This window comes from Rattus norvegicus, chromosome 3 (assembly GCF_036323735.1).
Source record: "Rattus norvegicus strain BN/NHsdMcwi chromosome 3, GRCr8, whole genome shotgun sequence".
NCBI classification, from domain to species: Eukaryota; Metazoa; Chordata; class Mammalia; order Rodentia; family Muridae; genus Rattus; species Rattus norvegicus.
Window position 1 is genome coordinate 32935281 of NC_086021.1, and position 18097 is coordinate 32953377.

An 18097-nucleotide genomic window follows, 5' to 3' on the forward strand; every position below is an offset into this window, starting at 1 on the left:
TTACTCATACTTAAAATAGGCTCATACTTAAAACTGCTCATATTTAAGATACTTAAAATATCCTACCATGTTCTTTGTGTGGATTCAGTTGAACTAGTTTATGTAAACACTAGACACTCAATAAATGTGTCTCTAATGGGATGGAGGGTGTGGAATCACAATGGCTAGATAGCAGGAAGACACACCCTGACTTCCCCGAGGTTAAAGCCCAGGCAAGCAGGATCCTCCTCCTGAGTTGCATTGATGGGGTTGTGCACTGAGTTGTGCACTGGGGTCCACAGGAGGCTCTGGCTGTCCCACATGGGAAATGCCCACACAGTGTATAGCCTTGTGCTTATATGTGCACACACAAATGCTTGTACACATGCCCGGGTCCTGTTCCAGAAAGCCCTACAAGCTCTCAGACAGCTGTGGTTCTGTAAGTCAGGAGCTGAGACAGGAGTGGGTTTTGCCTTTGGTTCTCCTAGGTCATCTTTGGTTCATGGAGGAGGGTGCTCCTCTCTGTCCGCCAGTAAATAGGATGGAGGGAGTCAGGAGTGCAGGGGACCTCAGGGGTATCCACTCAGATCCCCTCTTTATTCTTCCTCTTTGGGGGAAAGTAAAAATGCTGCCCTCCTATTACAGAGGGCAGACCTGTCCCAAGGAGCTGGCCCAACATAGGATCAGCCACACAACTGTTAGTAAAGGACTGGGAGGCATTTTGCCTTCCCCCCAGCACCACTGACTCCCCTTCTTCCTGTCCTGCTGCTTGTGATCCCCCAGAGGGAGGGCACTCTGCAAGAGCCTGCAGCCTCCCCAGTAGATGCCTCTCCCAGCCTCCTATTCACCTTTGCCTGCAACCGTCAGAGTGCCTGGTGGCAGGGGTGTACAGGGTCTTGGTTAATTTCCACTTATTTCCCTGGGCAGTGATTCCAGTCAAGTGGACAGATGACTTGGCGGTGGGAGGGAGAGGCAATGGGGGCTGAGGAGGTCTGAAGCGTCCCCAGAGACATATGACAAACTACACTGAATCTTCCTTGCAGGAGGGGTGGTTCTACACACACACACACACACACACACACACCCTGCCAGGGTTTAGATCTGGTTATCAAGTGGGGGTTCAATTTCAGCCCCTTCCTAGGAGCCAGGTCTCCTTACAGCTGCCCACTGTCACAGCAGCCATTCAGACCTATGCACGGAAGAAGGCTTGGGGGAGACAAGTGGGCAAGGTTCTGAGAAGGATCCTAGCTTTGGTTGTGCAACTTTGGCTAAGTGTCTCCACCTACCTAAATGTCCCTTCCCTCATCTGTGTGGCAATCTTATGGAGAGGGTGAAAAGATTTCATACATCAAGTATAAAAACAAGCACAATATGTATAGTGCCAGGGGAGATGGCCAGTACGTGACATGGAGGGTGCATTCCCAGAATCCTACTTCAAGGACCGTCAAAGGTGCTGACTTCAATGATCATATATATTCCCACCACCATCATATCCTGCCTCAGCCTGACCTTATACCCTCACGGTACTTCTACAGGAAAGCGATTACTGACAGAGCTAAGAGTGAGATCTCTGACTCCTGGTGTCTTCAAGATGGAGTTCAGAGAGGTAGCTCTGGTGATAGAGGTGATAGTTTGGGAAGGCTTGCCTAGGTGGGCCGGAAAGTGAGCACATTTAACCTGCTGACTGTGTAGGAGCAGCTCCAGCCCTCAGCTGCTACCGGTGCCCTCCAGCTTATGTCCCACATGTCCTACCATGTGTCACTGTGTGAGATCAAATCCAGGATGTGAATGATAGATGGAGGCCCAGGGTGGAGAGCCTTGTGCCTGCAGGGCTTGGACTCCATCAGGGACTAGTACTTGCTAGGGATGCGATACATCTCAGGGACTTGTGAACAGAGGGATACCAGCAGCCAGCAGCCAGCGGCCAGCCACTGGTTGGCTCCATTACAGTGTGCTTATAGAGAGTAGGGTTCCTCTGGCCTTGGACGATGTCCGATTGCTCTTAAGTCTGGAGGGAGTACATATTGACTTAGTATTTACTATACAGCAGACCCGAGGTGGGAACTTTCCTGACTGACTGGAAAAGGAGAGGAACTGGAGAAGGAGAGGAACAGGGGGGACCTGGAGAGCTGATAGGGGTGGGGGTGGGACACAGCCATCCCACCCACCCCCTAATCCTTCACAGAGAGTCAACTAACATCTGGCCTAAAAGACACATCAGGAGAAACTGGCTGGAGAGTGCAGTGGTAAGCAGTGTGGCTCCCTGTTCTCAGGCCTTACAGAGGCACAGCAGGAGCCTGCTCCTTTCCACCACCCACTTTCTCCTGCCCTCTGCTTTTGAATCTTCCGGAATTTCCACCTCTGACCACTGCCCCTACAACTTCGTCATGCACTTTGACTGACGTGCCATCTTTTGCCTGTTGTCTCTGTGTTTATCTCATTTGCTCTGCTAGCTAATTCTAGAATGGAAACACCCCCTTTCTCTCTGCATTCCTTTGATGCTGGCCTCTTGCCTCACCTCATTCCTAGAAACTCAGAGTCTCAAAGCCCATGGAGTGGAGAGCCTGCATGGCTGTCTGTCCACCAAATGCCTGCCTCACCTAAAGGCATAGTAAATACTCAAAAAGAAGTTCTTAGATCTAGGGTAAGAACTGTGGACTGGCTGTGTTCATAGAGTGCTCACCTAGTATGCACAAAGCTGTGAGTTCGATCCCCAGCATGGCATAAACTGGATGTGGTGGGTCATGCCTACGCTTGTGAGGTGGAGGTGGGAGGGGAGGATCGGATGTCTAAGTTCAGCCTCGGCTGCATAGCAACTGCAAGGCCAAGTTTGGCTCTATGGGACCCTGCCTCAAAAGAAAAAAAAAGCAAATAAAAATATAAAAATCGGGATGTGGACAGAAAGGAAGCTGAGCTCAGAAAGGCGGTAGGCTCAGGCTCTCCAAGTCCTTGGTACTCTGACTAGGTATCTCTCCTAGATCCTTTGTGTTCTCACTACTGGGAAGTTCTGTCGATCACCTCAGGGTGTCTGGACCCAATGCTTCCCACCAGAAACGTCAGAAGCACCGATGGCCTCCAGGACCTGTCATTCAGTGGCAGCACTGCTCCATCCTGTCCCATCTGTGGGCAGCAGGAGGCATCTCTGTGTAACAAGTTCCCTCCCAGGATCTTTTCTTGCCCTAAAAGGCCAAAGGCTGGTGCTGGCAACTCCAAGACATTGCAACTCAGTTAAGCAGAGAGTTGGGCACCCCCACAGCCATGAGGGGTATGGACAAGTGAGTTCTTTCAATTGCCCTAGATCCTGATCATAGCTCTGGGTCTTCCTCAAGGCTCAGCACTCATCCCTCCTCTTCCGGGAAGGCTTCCTGGGCCACGGCATCCCTTTGCCCATCCGTCCGTTTGTCCAGCAAACCATTCTTAGGCAGGAAAACAGGAGGGAGGCACTCTGTTGTTGTTGTTGTTGTTCTGTTTTTTTGAGACAGGGTCTCTGTATAGCCTTGGCTGTCCTGGAACTCACTCTGTAGACCAGGCTGGCCTTGACCTCATAGAGATCTGCCTGCCTCTGCCTCCTGAGTGCTGAGATTAAATGCATATGCATGCACTGCATGGTGGGAGGCACTCTTGTTAGGCACCCTATGAAGCAAGTCCCCGTGTCAGGCACTGAGCTAGTGACAGTGTCCTGGGTGTGGTCTCCTACTGGCCCCACTCTGAGGACTCAAAGTTACATCCTGTGTTGAAACTTAAATGGTGTGAGACTGCAAACTGTTGTATCTCTGGAGGATTCTTAGACAAGTTGGATGTTGACACATTCCAACATGGAAAATTCAAGATGATGGAGAGGAGCTACAGGCTAGCGGGCGGATGAGTTCTGACTGAGCACCTGCAGGCTTTGAGACCTGCTTCCTTATTCAGGAAGGGGATGAGGTGGGCAAGGCAGGCTGTTAGATGGAGAAACTGAAGTCTAGACAATTGTCTTTGGGTGTTTGTTTGTTGTTTTGCTTTTGAGAAAGGGTTTGACTTTATAATACTGGCTGATCTGGAATTGACCATGTAATAACCTGGTCTTGAACTCATTGAGATCCACCTGCTTCTGCCTTCTTGGTGCTGGGATTAACAGCACGTGCCACCAAGCCCAGCTTTCTTTCTTTCAGTTAAAAGTTACGCTGGACAGTGGTGGTGCATGACTTAATCCCAGCATTTGGGAGGCAGAGGCAGGTGGTTCTCTGAGGATAGCCTGGTCTACAGAGTGAGTTCCAGACCACCCTGGTCCACAGAACAAGTTTTAGGACATTCAAGGGAACACAGAGAAATCCTGTCTTGAAAAATAAGCAAAAAAGTATTTTATGTGCATGGGTATTTTGTATTTTGTCTGCATGTATGTCTGGGTACCACATGTGTGCAGTGCCCTTGGAGGCCAGAAGAGAGCATCAGAAACTGGAGTTACAGATGGTTGCCAACCATGATGCAGGGGCTAAGAATCAACCCTGGGTCCTCTGCAAGCACAGCCAGTGCTCTTAACTGCTGAGCCATCTCTCCAGCCCCACCTCTGCCTGTTGAGATTGGATCTCCTTCGGCTCAGGCTAGCCTTGAACTTCCGACCCTCCTGCCATAGCACCTGCCAGCAACTGACCCTTGAGCTTTGTGGATGCTGCGCACGCCAGCAGCTGAGCCACATCCACTGCCCAGTATGGAGAGTTTGGATGGCTTATTCCAGACCATAGAGCCCAAAGAAGTAGTGCTAAGATGTGATTCCAGGTCTCTAGCTGTCACCAAAATAGGTCTGTGCCCTAGAAGCAGGCACTGTCTCACTCACGCAGACCCTAGTCTTGGTGCACTCCAACCCAAATGATCTCTGCCTGACCCACTACCTTTCTTTCGGGACTCCAAGTTTCCTCTCTCTCCCCTCTGTTTCCTGAGCAGTGAGCATCATTCCTCTTAAGCTGCAGAGATCCCAAGAAAACAGCAGGTCTCCTGAGCCTTCAGAATAAGCCTTCCCACCATAGGCCAGACCCTGCCTGTGTCTGCATGTGCTACGGTCTAGCTTAGCCTGTCTGGGGCAGGGCCTGGGAGTCTGTCTTTCAGGCAGATGAGGCTGGAGTCCAGGGTCCACACTATGGCAATAAGACTGCAAGAGGTCTGGACACACTCAGTCCCTCCTCCTTCACCCCTGTTGTCCTAAGTCTCGGGTTCTGTCCCCTGGCATAGAGAAAGGAATGAAGGTTGAAGGCAGGAGGCTCCAGGTTCCAGTTCACTTGCCTCATGCGGGGGAGGGGGAGTGTCTAGGAACCTTAGCTGCCCACCCTATGTAAAGTTAAGAGGGCCTTTTCTGCTGGATTCCTCCTCCTCTTCCTCCTCCTTTTCCTCCTCTTCTTCCTTTTCCTCCTCCTCCTCTTTCTCCTCCTCCTTTTCTTCCTCCTCCTCCCTCCCCTCCTGGGACTCCCTCTGTGACCCGCAGCTCTCATTGAAATTTCGCCCTTGCCCAAGAGCCCTCGTCTGAAAGCTCATCCCTATTCATCTTCCTTACGCGTTTAGAGCCAATAGGTTTTTATTTATTCATTTATCTTGTCTTTTATCCCCCTCCCCTTCCTCACCAGGCTGGAATTTACAATTCAGTTCTCTAGTGGCCTTGCTGAAGGACAGGAACCTGGGAGAGAAGGGGCTGCGCCCTGGCCCGTTTGTCCCGTCTTATGGTCTAGGGGTGTTCATGCTCTGTCTGCAGTGTGGGACAGGCAGGCCCAAATTCATCAGCAGGAGGATTGCCAGAGAGCAGGGGTGAGCTGGCCTTAGCTTAGAGAACTAAGAGGGCACTGGGTGGTCTGGCTGCCACGGGGTGCCCTCTGGTGGCCACACCTGCTCTGGCATAGAGTTCACCTTCCACCTGCTGCCTGTACACAAGCAGTGCAGACTGGGATGTGGTCAAGGCTGGAGTGAAGCAATATACTCCAGGGAAGCCACCGAGGGAGCAATAACAATGGTGACGTAAGATAATTACGGCCACTGCACATTAAAGCACTCGTGCTCGCTAGTGTTTGGCCCAGCTGTCTCCCTGCCAGCACCAGCAGTGGGACACCTACATTACCGTGCTTTATTGAAACAGGAAGAAAACCGAGGTTCAGAGAGGGAAGCCATGAACTCTGGTGGGTAGGCATGAGATGCGCTCTGGCCACAGACGAGTTTCTGGCTTGCTTGCTAAGCTCCTTGACCTTGGCATGACTTAGACGATATTTCTAATCTTTAGAAAGGGATTAGACTGGGGTGTACCTCGCAGGACCTTCTGAGGGCTGCCCTCCACCTGCCCCTGAGGCACTCTGTTCTCCCTAGTTTCAAACTTGTAATCACGGAACATTTGCAACCATCAGGCAAGTGGGAAAATGCTGAGGGGTTCTTCCTAGACTTCCCACCCATCCAGACCCCAGAGCTCAGCCAATATCAAGGTCAGAAACCAGGAGAGGGCCCCATATTTGCTTCTGGTGGTCATCTGTAGCTCCTACACCCTCGAGTAGAAGCTGTTTCTATGAATTGTTCCCAACCCTGGCAATGATTAATATTTAAAAGACAAATCATGTTGAGACTCCGCCTGAGAAATGGGTGGTGAAGGCAGTTCCCACAGGAGCTATGGACCCAGAACGGGGTTCTCTACAGCCTCAGCCCTAACTTTCATGGCCTTCGCCTGTCTTGAGCCAGCGTGTGGTCTTTCGATGCTCGACAATGTCCATACGTAATCCAATCTTGGCTCCTAGCCCCAGGCTGTCTTCTCTCTTTCTCCTTCCCTCACTCCCTCCCCTTCTCCAAGCTGGCCCAGGCCCAGCCACCACCCACAGTGACAGCCTCATCACCATTGACAAGCCCAAGTGGGGATCTACCTTCCTGAGCTAGCTGCACTGCACTGTGACTGAAGCCATCCCAAGGGACTGAGGCATTTCAGGCTGGGGACACCAGGTTGACTGTGCAATAAACCTAGCTTTCCCCAAGGACACTCAGAGGCAGCAGCCACCTGCAGGGTGACATCGGACCCCTCTTGCCTGCTGCTCTGGCTGCTCTGCCCAGCCTCTGCCAGGGACAGGCTGCTGCATCCGGCAGGCCAAGCCTAACTCAGCAGCGTCACCACTTTCTGCTGTGTGACCTTGGCCAAGGGCCTTTCCCACAGCCCCCTACCCCTTATCCATATGACCAGAAGGAGCAAACATCTGGGACACCTTCTCTGCGCCCAGTCTGACCTCGGACATGTATCCACAGAGCCATTGACTCCTTAATGTACTCTGTTACTGTACCCACCCTACAGTTGACAAGAGCACAACCCAGAGATGGTGACAGTGGTCTGAGACCTGTTTCAGCATTTCAGCCCATTTCAACATTCTGACTTTGTTTGAGGTATAATCAGCCTGGTGGAGCCCAGGGGGAAATCCAATAGAACAACACTGTTTGGGCTTTCAACCACACATCCCGAGCTCTTGTCAAAGGCTGCGATTCCCTTGTTAACATTGCCTAAGCATTGAAGCTCCTGATAGCTCTAAGATTCCTTCTTCTTGGGGCTCACGTGACAAGGCCTGAGCACTTGACTAGGGGGACAGCACCAGCCGAGATGCTGCACTATCTACACGGCCTGATCCCCACCACCACCATGCTTCCTCCTTCAACAACCCTCCCAAGCCTCCCAGAAATTGTCCTCCGCAAAATGCCTGGTTGCTGCCTGGTGGGGGCTGGGATCCTGATGCTACTTATGCACTGGACTGGACTGGGTGGGTTGGGATGGTGCACCACTGGGGCGGGGTGAGCCCATGCAGGTTGGAGGGTAACCTTGCAAATAGTACCCAGATCTCTGGTCTGAATGCTGACTTCCTGCATAGGAGGAGGGGCTGGCTTTGAGTCAAAGAACCATGACTGCTGTGCAAATCCTGGCAGGAAACCATGCCAGGGTCAGCTGGCCAAGACTGCTTCCACCCACAAAATGTCACTCAACCCCCAGGGTCCTCAGGGTAGCTTGGCTTTGGCATCTTTCCATAATGGGACTTGGAGGTGGTCTTGTATCAGGGCCTCTGCTTCTGCTTAGCCACCCCCCCACGTCTGTCCCTGTACCCCTCAATTCAGTGGTAGAGAAGCGGTGGGATGACTTACATGGGAACAGAACCTTTCAGGGGGATCTCCACACGTGATACCCGAGGGCTCCACTTTGACCTTGACATAATCCTTCAAGCGCATCACCTTGGGCTGGCAAGCGTAGAACTCCCAGGTGGGGCCCTCATCTGTGGTCACCCAGGATTTGCAGATGTCATAGTCCCCAGAGACCAGCGGGAGGCAGTGCAGGAAGAGGGCCAGCAGGTGCAGCATGGCTGCGCAGTCCGAATGGGTGGGGCCCAGAGGGGCACTGGAGAGGTGGTGGGGTCAGGGGGCACTTGGGACCTCAGCATGGAAATGCCACATCTACCAGGCGATGGCGGCTGGGCTGTACCATTGATTCGACAGTGCAGGTCTGGTTTGCCAACGGGGGAGTTTGCGTTCTCCAAATGGCCGAGACAGAAAATCCAGAGCCAGCGTTTCTCAGGCTGCTGATGGGCAGATCAAAAAGTTGCCTGTAACTTGGCGTCCTCCTAACCTTGGTGTTACACCTCCCCTGGAGGTGAAGCTGATCAAATCGGGCAGACTCTCAAATTGTGACCGTGGATGGAAATGGGATAAGGAGGAAATCCGCAGGGATCCGGCATGGGGCTGGATCAGATTGCTTTTAATTTTTGTCCTTCCAATCAATCCAGGTCTTTAAAGGGCCCTTAATGTGCACTGTGCTCCGCGTGCCTGCATAACAGCCTGCGTGGAAACCAGTAACATGAAATCAGGACGTGTACACGTTAGCTGGAAACCAGTAACATGAAATCAGGACGTGTACACGTTAGCTGGAAACCAGTCCCCTCTTTGGGACTGGACTTGGTCTCTCAGACTAATAAAAAAGATTTCTTTTCATATGGGCTGAAAGTGACAATGACTGTGTGACTGGCCTATTAAAAGGCCACTAAAATGCTAACAGGAGAGGCCATTTGCCTCTGCTCTGACGGGGGCCAGCTGACCTTGGCTAGTAGCCATCGGCCACTTATTGTGAAATTCCAGAGACTTCAACTCTCACTTCATCCAGGTACCTGAGCTCTGGCTTGGCTTTCATCGTGAAGAGAGAAGAGAGAGAATGTGTTCATTAGCAGCAGCACCTGCAACAAATTAAAGGGGGGGGGCACTTAGAGACACAGAAGAACAAAAGCTGTCTGGCAAAATGTGTACAAAAAATAGGTTGCATTAGTGCGGTCTCCAGAGAAAGCTGGGCTATTTTTTTTCTTATTAATATCTGAGTTACTTGTTTAGAGATGGGCACGCTATTAAAAATGTGGTGCATCTCCTCATCATCTGTAGAGATGTTTGTTCAGTGGAAGTGGCCTTTCTCGAGGATCAGGAACTTTCTAAAACATCCCCAAGAGACAATGTTTAACAGTTGCTTTAACACACTAGGCTAGAGCAGTCAAAATGTCCAAGTTGTTAACAGAGGCCTGAGCCTCCGACTGAGCAGACTATGCTCCTACTGCTACAGCCCAATAGGGAGGTCTCTGTGTGGGCCACCCACAATCCGCTCCCTGTCACCGGCACCGTGTTCAATGACTTAACAGTGAGAGGCTGGGATGCTGTAAGCTTCCACGGGGATGGAGTGTTTTGTCCTATTAGACTCTCTGACCAAGGCCAACAGTTTGCAATCATTTTAGGAGAGTAGCATCTATTTTAAGCCAGCAGTAATCATTTAAAAGCGAAAATAGATATAGCTAATAGGAGTACTGCGTCTAGAAACACATGACTCTCAGACTCTAGTGTATTCCCAGGCGGATGCTACAGGGGGGAATCAGAGTCCCGGCCAGATGAGATTCCCCACCAAAACCCCTGGCCAACCAGGGCAAAGGTTACTGCAATGGATGTAGAAAATAAGGAAGGAAGGAAGTAAATAAATAGATAAATAAATAAAGTCTGTGTTATTAATTATTCTGGTTATAATGCTCACAGATACTACATTTCAATTCCCAAACCTCACAAAAGGCCACCTGACTCTCACCTGAAGGAAACCCCTGTCAGCCATTGTATACCAAAAGTCCCAGAGGAGTTAATTGTGTTTATACAGAACACTGACACCCAGACACAGAACATTCCTGCCCTCAAATGACAAGTAGGAGGGTGAGACATTTTGGTCCAGCCTGGTGGCTGAGAGCTCCTTGCTCAGGGGTAAGCCCCCAGCCAGTGCTCTGCTGCAGGCTGCACTGGGCCTCATCCATCTAGGTTAAGACCGCCCCTGCCCCCTCTTGGGATGAAGGACTCCTAATATAGATGGATGAGAACTCAGTCAGACCACACTTCACACCTTTCCTCTGACTGCTTAAACAGAAACCTGCTCTAGACCCCGCCCCGGGCTCGCTTCTTGCTAGAAAACTCTCTGAAAGAACGTGACCAAGCGTCTATTTTTTTTTCCCAACCAGAGAAAATGTAGTAAAAATAAAGTAGCACGGGCTCCGGCAATGGTTTGGACGTTTCCAGCCAAGCTCTGAGCTGCCCAGAAAACAGCATGCCCCTAATTAATTCTTCCAGCAGCCGGCTCCCGACTGTTCACTAACAGGTAGGGCGCTCCTGACGGCTGGGGACGACCAGAGCGCCAGGCTGCGGCTCTCAAGGCGGGCCCAGCTGCCGGCTTCATCTGCAGGGCCAGCGGCTGCTCCTGGCTGGGACAGCGCTGGATTCCGGCCCGGGTGGGGAGGCAACCAGGCCCTGAGGCCGGAGCCCGGCGAGGAGCAAGCGGCGCAACTTGCAAATCTATTAATTGCTTTGCAATTTTGTTGGCTTAAGCACCACACATTCCCTAGAAAATGGGGGTGGGGAAAACAACAACAAAATCTGCCAGGGGAAAATGTGTTTACAACCCGTCAATCAGTTGGGCGTTGCTGGCATCGAGGGGGCACTGTGAGCTCGGCACTCGAAAATTACAGTAGATTTTTTGCCAAAAAGAAAATCAAGGGCGGGGGACTCAGGCAAGAGTCCGCGGAAAAAAACGAGGTGGATAGCAGGGAGCGAGGAGCCGGCAGGGGAGAAATTCCGAGTAAGAGGTTGCATCCTCGCGGATCGTTTTCTCCTTGGAAAATAAATCTTCACCTGATATTATTAAGAAACTGCAGCTCTCTGAAACAAATGGAATCAATGCGCTTTATTTTCTTTTAAGAGTCCTCAGGAACGGGGAGGGGGGGTCTGATAGCCTGGGTATTAAAACCCGAAAATTAGATTTTATCAAGATTTCTGAACTCGGATTTCTCTGTCTTATTGAATTAGCGCTTTTACGAGCTGGCCGGGCTGCCAACAGGCTCTTGCCGGAGTCTCGGGCTGTGCGCTCTCCTTGTGGGAAACTTGCCTCTGTGGGGCGCAGGGTCCCTGGGGGTGGGGGGGAATGGGGAGGGTGGGGGGCAGTCCACTAGAGGCTAATTCTTCTACCCAGGCTGGACAAAGGGTAGAAGGGTGTGTGAAACTTGCTTTGGAGGCGGTAGGAAGGATCCGGAAGGAAAGAGGAACCCCATGGCCGGCGGTTACCTTCCCTCCCACCCCCACCCCGTCCTGGGTTGCCCCACGCTCACCGCTGCCTTGGTGGACGTTCGGGCTCAGGAGTCCCGGTGTCCCCAGTTTTGGGAAGGGAGCTTTCTCCAGACTCTGGTTTCTCCCTGTCACCCTCACAGCGGCTGGGGAGGGCCCCAAAAAGTTGGGCTCTTGGGGGCGGGGCAGAATACCCAGCTCTGAGGACGTGTAGCTGAGGTTGCCGCGTGTAAGTCCCCGAGGACGGGCGGGGCTAGCCTGAGACCCGCAGACACCCAGGAGTCTGGCTGAGTCCGCGCTGAGCTTGGGGCGAGTAGACAGTGGCGTGCACCGCACACAGAACACACACCGCCACTGCATTTTGCCTCTCCGAAGTTCGGTGCAAACCACTGGCACAATTAATAATCACGCCTTTAATAAAGGCCAGGCCAGCATCCAGGCTGCCCCCTCATTTGACATCGCCTCCCTTAATTAAAAGACACCGAGCAAAGCTCTAGGGAATTATTTGCATTCTTTTTCCCGGCGCCCTGCTCCCGCGGAGACGCTGTCGCCGCCACCCCCAGCCCAGATCTGCAACTTACTCCAAAGCGGATGGACCGGAGATCCAGAGGTCCACTTCCCACCTTCCCGCTGCCTCTGCTCCCCCTGGAGTGCGACTCTCCACGGTGGTGGAGTCCCCTCTCCACCTGCCGACCCCCTCCACAGCACCGAAGGAAGTTTCTAACCGGCCTGGCCAAGAGTTCTCCTTGCGCCTTTAGAGCCCGGAGGCGACTAAATTAGGGAGGGGAGCGCTGGCGGAGAAGGGTTAATTTACTTTTCATAGACACGAGTAAGCAGCGTTATTGCAACGGCCCATCCCCTCTCCACACAGGCGCACAGGATAGAAAAAGACCAGCTGGGTGGCGGGGAGCCCAGAGAGAAGACTAGCTACTCTACTTCTTAAAGATGCTGCACCCGGCGCGCACACACACCCCTCTTCAGCGGCTCCAGTCCTCCTTAGTAGCAGTCGCCACCAGATAACTTTGCGTCCGAGCCTCGGCTGGTAGGCTCGGAGTGACTCCCCGGTCCGGGGAGAACTGGCACCGTCACTGAAGCCTTTTCAAAATGAAAGCACCCTGGCGAAACTGCGGCGCTTCCGTCCCCGCCCGCCGCCCGGGCGCTCCCCGCTCGCCTTACCCGGGCTCGGAGCAGCTTCCCGGAGCGAGCCCCCAGAGGCCGGAGACCGCCACCCTCTGGCGGGTGCTGGGTGGACGCAGGGGCCGCAGGGTTGAGAGCCAGGGACTCCTGCCCCGGGCCGCCGCTGCGGTGGTCACCGTCAGATCTGGGCTGGGGAACCCTCGGGCCGCCGGGGGGCCCGCTCGCAGCCGTCCCGGAGACACGGGCCAGGGAAGGGGGCCAACCGCGCCGCTCGCATCGCCCTCCCGGGCCGATTGGGAGGTCGCTGCTAACAAGTGCAAACTTTTGGGGCCCCCTGTGCAGCCAGGGGAGAACCTGCACGCGCGCCCCACTCAGCCCCGGGTCTGGGTGGGCTTCGCCGCGGCTGGTCCAGGCGCCTGAGCATCCCCCTAGCGCGGCGCCGGCCAGATGGCGGGGCGCCTCACCGCCCCCCTGCACTCCGCTCCAAGTTAATGCCGAGGCTAAATCCTCTTGCCATCACTCACGGTCACCATCGGGGCTTTTATCTCCCGGTCTGATCCGGGCTGCGTAACTTCCTCTGTGTGGCTTTAACACACCATCCCACCACGGAGCAACGGTCTTCTTAAAGGTGCAGGAAGGAAATACTGCGAAGCTCCGGGGACGAGCTCGGCCCGGGGAGGGGCGCGGCGAACAGGGTTGTCCCGGCGGGCCCGCGGCCAGGGTGGCCCCAGCAGGCGGCCGCCGGAGTGAGCCTGCTGTGGGGGGTCGCTGCCTACTCATCGCCTGTCGGCCCGAGGACCAACCGGTCCCTGAGCTTGGGGTGCATCCTCAGCGGACTCGGGTCAGGCACAGCGGAGCTGCATCTCCCTTCTTCCCAACTGTGGGGCCTGACTCCGTGCCAGCGCCCAGGGGTGTGGGGGCTGCCCCATCGGCACCAGGGAGGGGGCCAAGTGAGTCAGCCCCCACCCCCCACAGCCAGGGCTCTAGGCTGCTGGCTCCTTGGTTTCTGTCTCTTTCTTTCTGTGTGAAGCGCTGCCACCCAGAAGGCCCTGAGCAGTGGGTAAAGGGGTGGGTGGGTGGATTTGGGGAGCTGGGGAGGGGGAGCGCTCTGAGCGCACAACCAAAGCCTGAATACCAGCTGACACATCGCCGCCTCCAGCCTGATGGGCCCTGCTTTTGACGGAGAAGCCAAGCCAGCTCTGCAGGGAGCGCAGAGTAGGGGGGCAGGAGGGCCTTTGCTAAGGAGCTCTCTGCCTCCCTGGGGCAGGCCTGGGAGGACCACGTGGGAGGACTCCAGCAGAGGCCGGGCAGAGGCCACTGAGTTGACTGCGCTAGGGCAGCCCTGTGCTCTCTTCAGCCCCCTGGAGGCTTCCTGCTAGGCTGCGTTCGGGGCTGTAGGACTGCTTCCTGGTCTTTCCAGGGGCGCTTTGTGGGTCTTTTAGGGTGCTCCTAACCTCCTTTGGGTGGGTTCGCGCTGCAGTATTTACAAAGATGTTATTTGGATGCATCAAGAACAAAAGATCTGGAGGGGGAGGGGGAGGGAGGGGGAGGGAAGAGGGAGGGAGGGAGGGAGGGGGGGAGGGAGAGAGAGAGAGAGAGAGAGAGAGAGAGAGAGAGAGAGAGAGAGAGAGAGAGACTGGTCCAAGGTCACAGAGGGTGTCACAAGGTAGGCTCTTGTACCTCAGTACCCTACCCCATTGCCAGCGCTTACATTCTCTTTAACCCTTCCCTGCTCCCAACATTTAGGGGAGCCTAAATCTTAAAAGATGGTTGTTCTGTTGGTTATCACCTTTGGAATCTTGTGACAAAGCAAGCAGAAGAAGCAGAATTAAAGGTTGTCATCGGTAATAATGACGATGACACTAGCAAGCATTTATGGGACACCTTTCGTGTCAGGCAACATGCAAAGCGGCCTGTGGGCATTGGTCCCTAGTTCGTCCCCAATCTGTGTGACTTAACCCCTGTCAGCAAAACCCCAACTTGGAGCTTAGAGACCTTAAGAAACTTGGCCAAGGTCACACAACCAAGGAAGATTCTGGCTTGAGAGATGGATCTCGGGTTCTTAGTTGGGTGTTGCCCCACTGGCTTGCTGGATTATTCATGGTATGACACAAGTTCTCTCAGAGCCTCAGTTTCCTCATCTGTCGAGTATGAATGACAAGACCTTCCTTTTCTGAGTACCAACTTGAACATGTCCTCAGATTTCAAAGAGGGGCCACTCCACCAAGCTGTCCAGGAAAGCAGATGCAGGCCGATGCCCTTCCCCCAGCACACACGGGCTCCTATCCTGGCCTCAATGCCTCCAACTAGAGGAAACTCTCAGAAGGAAGGCCACAGAATCTTGGATTGTAAGCATCTGCACCTCAGGCAGCAGTGAAGGGCATACTGTGCGACTTCTGCCCAGGGTGAATGATGACCCTGTAGGCCTTTGGCCTGCTGTCTCCCCCACGTGGGGCCCTCAATCCCCAGCAGTACCCTGCTGTTATATCACACAGTGTCTGGATGCTGTCTGGGGTTCAGCCAACAAGGCGTGCAGGAGGATGCTTGTAGCTCTGGGTTCAGATGAATTGGGACCCTGGACTGGTCCTCCTAGTGAGTTTCAGGATGGCTCTTGTGACCCACACATGCAAAGATTCTGCCACTGAAATTACAGCTCCATGGCGATAAGATAATGGAGTTTCTTGGCTCCTCACCTAACGAGCTGTGTGCCTTTGGGGAGAACTCTTCCTTGCCCTTAGCCTCAGTTTCCCTGAGTGCGTGCAAAGAGGAGCGCAGCCCCTGCTTTTCCATCCTGAACTGGCTGCATTCCACAGAAGCCTCCAGGAAAAGGCATTCCTTTCAAAGAATAATAAAGCATCCAGGAATGAATAGGATTCCAGCCATGTAGGGACCAGGTGGCCCGGGCCCCCGTTCATTTCTAAAGTGCATTAAGGTGCTTTCTGACAAATGACCTTTCACTGGCAGAGAAAAGCAGCTGAGCACCAGGGGCAGAAAAGTGTTAATGAACACCCCCACCAGAATCATCGATGGCTCCCTCTCTCCAGCGGCTAATCATCTTCATTGGTGGGACTCCGGCCCTCACTGTGCTGTTGTAATTTGAATTGTGTGTGTGTGAAAATCTGTTACTGAAAAACATCCCAGAGCAGTGCAGCAACATGGCACCGGCCGGCTGGTCTTTATTGGTAAAAAGGGATGTGTGTCTAAGCATATATGTGTGTGCATATGCTCGCGTTACATACATAGAGAGAGACTGTACGAAGACTCTGGAGACATTTATCAAGCCATAAGCAGGGGAGACGGGAGTTGGGCAGGCTTTGTTGCACATATCTTCCCAGTGCCTTCCGAATCCTTTGCTATCGGGAGATAAACAAAAGGATCGAGGAGTAACAGGAAATTATAAAGTCACATGCAAAAATAAACTCCTAGCTCTGCAGTGAGAGGTGACAGATGAGGTCCCGCCCCCAGGGATCCCAGCACAGACAGGAGGGACAGATCGAGTGAACTCATACCACCTAAGGACCCTGAGCGTTCTGGCCACACCCACAGTAGCTGCATTCTCTGTGCCAGACCAAAATTTGGATTCTTGAGAAACCCTTTGTCCCTTTGACCTTGACCAGTCGAGATACAGAGTTGGTGGCAGCTGCCTGGGACGGATCTAGGAGCATTTAGGGGTTTCGAGACATCCCAGGGTCTCTGATTTCTACAGCCTGGGTTGGTGCAAGAGATGAAGAACAGGACTCACTCCCAGGGCATTCCCCAAGGTGATGCCTCCAGGCAGCAGCAGCAACTGCAAGCTGCATCCAGCTCCTCCCTGCCGGTTCTCAGCTGTAATCTCTAGATCATACTCCCATTAATTATTATTACCGTATTAATCATACATGTGATTAATTCAGTAATGGTGATTCATAATTGATTGCATTTTATATGGCGCCTTTCATCCACACATCTCCCAAGATGTGCACAGCCTACAACACGACTCACCTAGAGCAGGACTTGTTCTTAGCTCGTCTGCATTTTGTTGAATAAACTTCTCTTCACAGAGGCAGGGGGCTAATCGTCTTTGGGCAGACTGGGCTTGCCAGCCCTATCTCCTTGCCCGTCTTTCTGAGCAATGGCATCTTGCCTTGCCTGGTGTTGGCTGTGTTCTGGGAGTCCTGTAGACTAGTTCTTTGGCAGACAAGTCCATAGGAGCCCCTGGATCTTGAACCAGACCAGCTTTCCTCTACAGAAAGCAATGCTACAAAGCGGCTCTGGGTCAGGGCTCTAGAGCTAGGCTCTCTGCTAATGAGCTGTGTAACTTTGAGCAAGCTGCTTCCTTCCTGCCTCCATTTGCCTGAATCACAGTGGCATTAATAGTAGCCCCTCTCTCTCTGGACAGCTCTACAGTGAAATTTGAATGAGACAAAACCACTTAAACACCTCGGAACTACTGCACCAGAACTTAAGCTTGTGGCAGATCTGTCTATAGACTTTTCTTTTTCTGGGCCTCAATTTTCTCAGCACTGAAATGGGATGATGAGGGTCAGAGAGATGGTCCAGGAGTTATGAGGTGAACCTGAGTTTGGTTTCCACCACGTATTTTAGGCAGCTCATAATCACCTACAATTCCAGGTCCAGGGAAATCCAATGCCCTCTTCTAGCCTCTGTACGTAACGGCACACCACACACACACACACACACACACACACACACACAGGAAAATAAAACCATAAAATGGGATGGTAGGTTCGCTTCAGGAGATTCTTCAGTGAGCACCAACAACAGTAGCAGCTGGGATTTTGAGGATTCAGAGTCAGGTACTCATGATCCTGTTTGCCGTTTTCTGGTTCTGTGACCTTGAGCCAAGGACACATCCTGCCCAGTCTTAGGCATCCAAAGACTTAAGCTTGGTGTAAGCATTTAATGAGCAAATACTTGAAACCTTTGGCTTCTAGAAGGTGAGTAGCAAGGACTGGCTCTGCCATTTTGCCCCCGGCAGATGCATGATACTTTGCCGGTGGTCTCCCATCTCCACCCTCTGCTGCCAGAAGAGAGGGGGTAGTATTCCCCCATTATTTAGAGGAAGGCACCAAGGTTAAAGACTCGGTCTTGGGTTGTTCAGTCTGGCCAGCGCCTCACGGGAATCCTGGGTTCACTGATATTTGGTCTTGGTTGTATGTTTATTATTCTAGGACTCTTGTTCAGGAACCTTCGAGGAAGCTCAAATGGCAGTCTCTAATCGCAAGCGAAGCATACAGGGACCTGGAGAGGCCTGGCACCTCCAGTAGAGCTCACACCAAAGGAGCCCTTGGTCAGCTCACAGCAGGCTGTGAATGGATGCCCAGTTTCTTGCACTGGGTCTCTTTCCCCAGAGTGTCTGGTCAGGATTCCTGTAATGGGGAGGGGGTCA

The 18097-nt window shown here is 53.0% G+C and overlaps 1 protein-coding gene across 15 annotated transcripts in view; it reads right to left on the bottom strand.

Moving 5' to 3' along the window:
- Ntng2 (netrin G2) overlaps nt 1-13752 on the bottom strand; it is a 59177-nt gene extending 45425 nt beyond the window's left edge. Inside the window, exons 1-3 of one of the 15 annotated variants that reach the window (XM_017591833.3) lie at nt 13233-13752; nt 9108-9173; nt 8095-8781 (exon numbers count right to left, since the gene is read on the bottom strand). In XM_017591833.3, the coding sequence (XP_017447322.1) occupies nt 8095-8307 (213 nt within the window). In that variant the 5' untranslated portion in view covers nt 8308-8781; nt 9108-9173; nt 13233-13752. 15 annotated transcript variants of the gene reach the window in all.
- Nucleotides 13753-18097: the final 4345 nt, after the last annotated feature.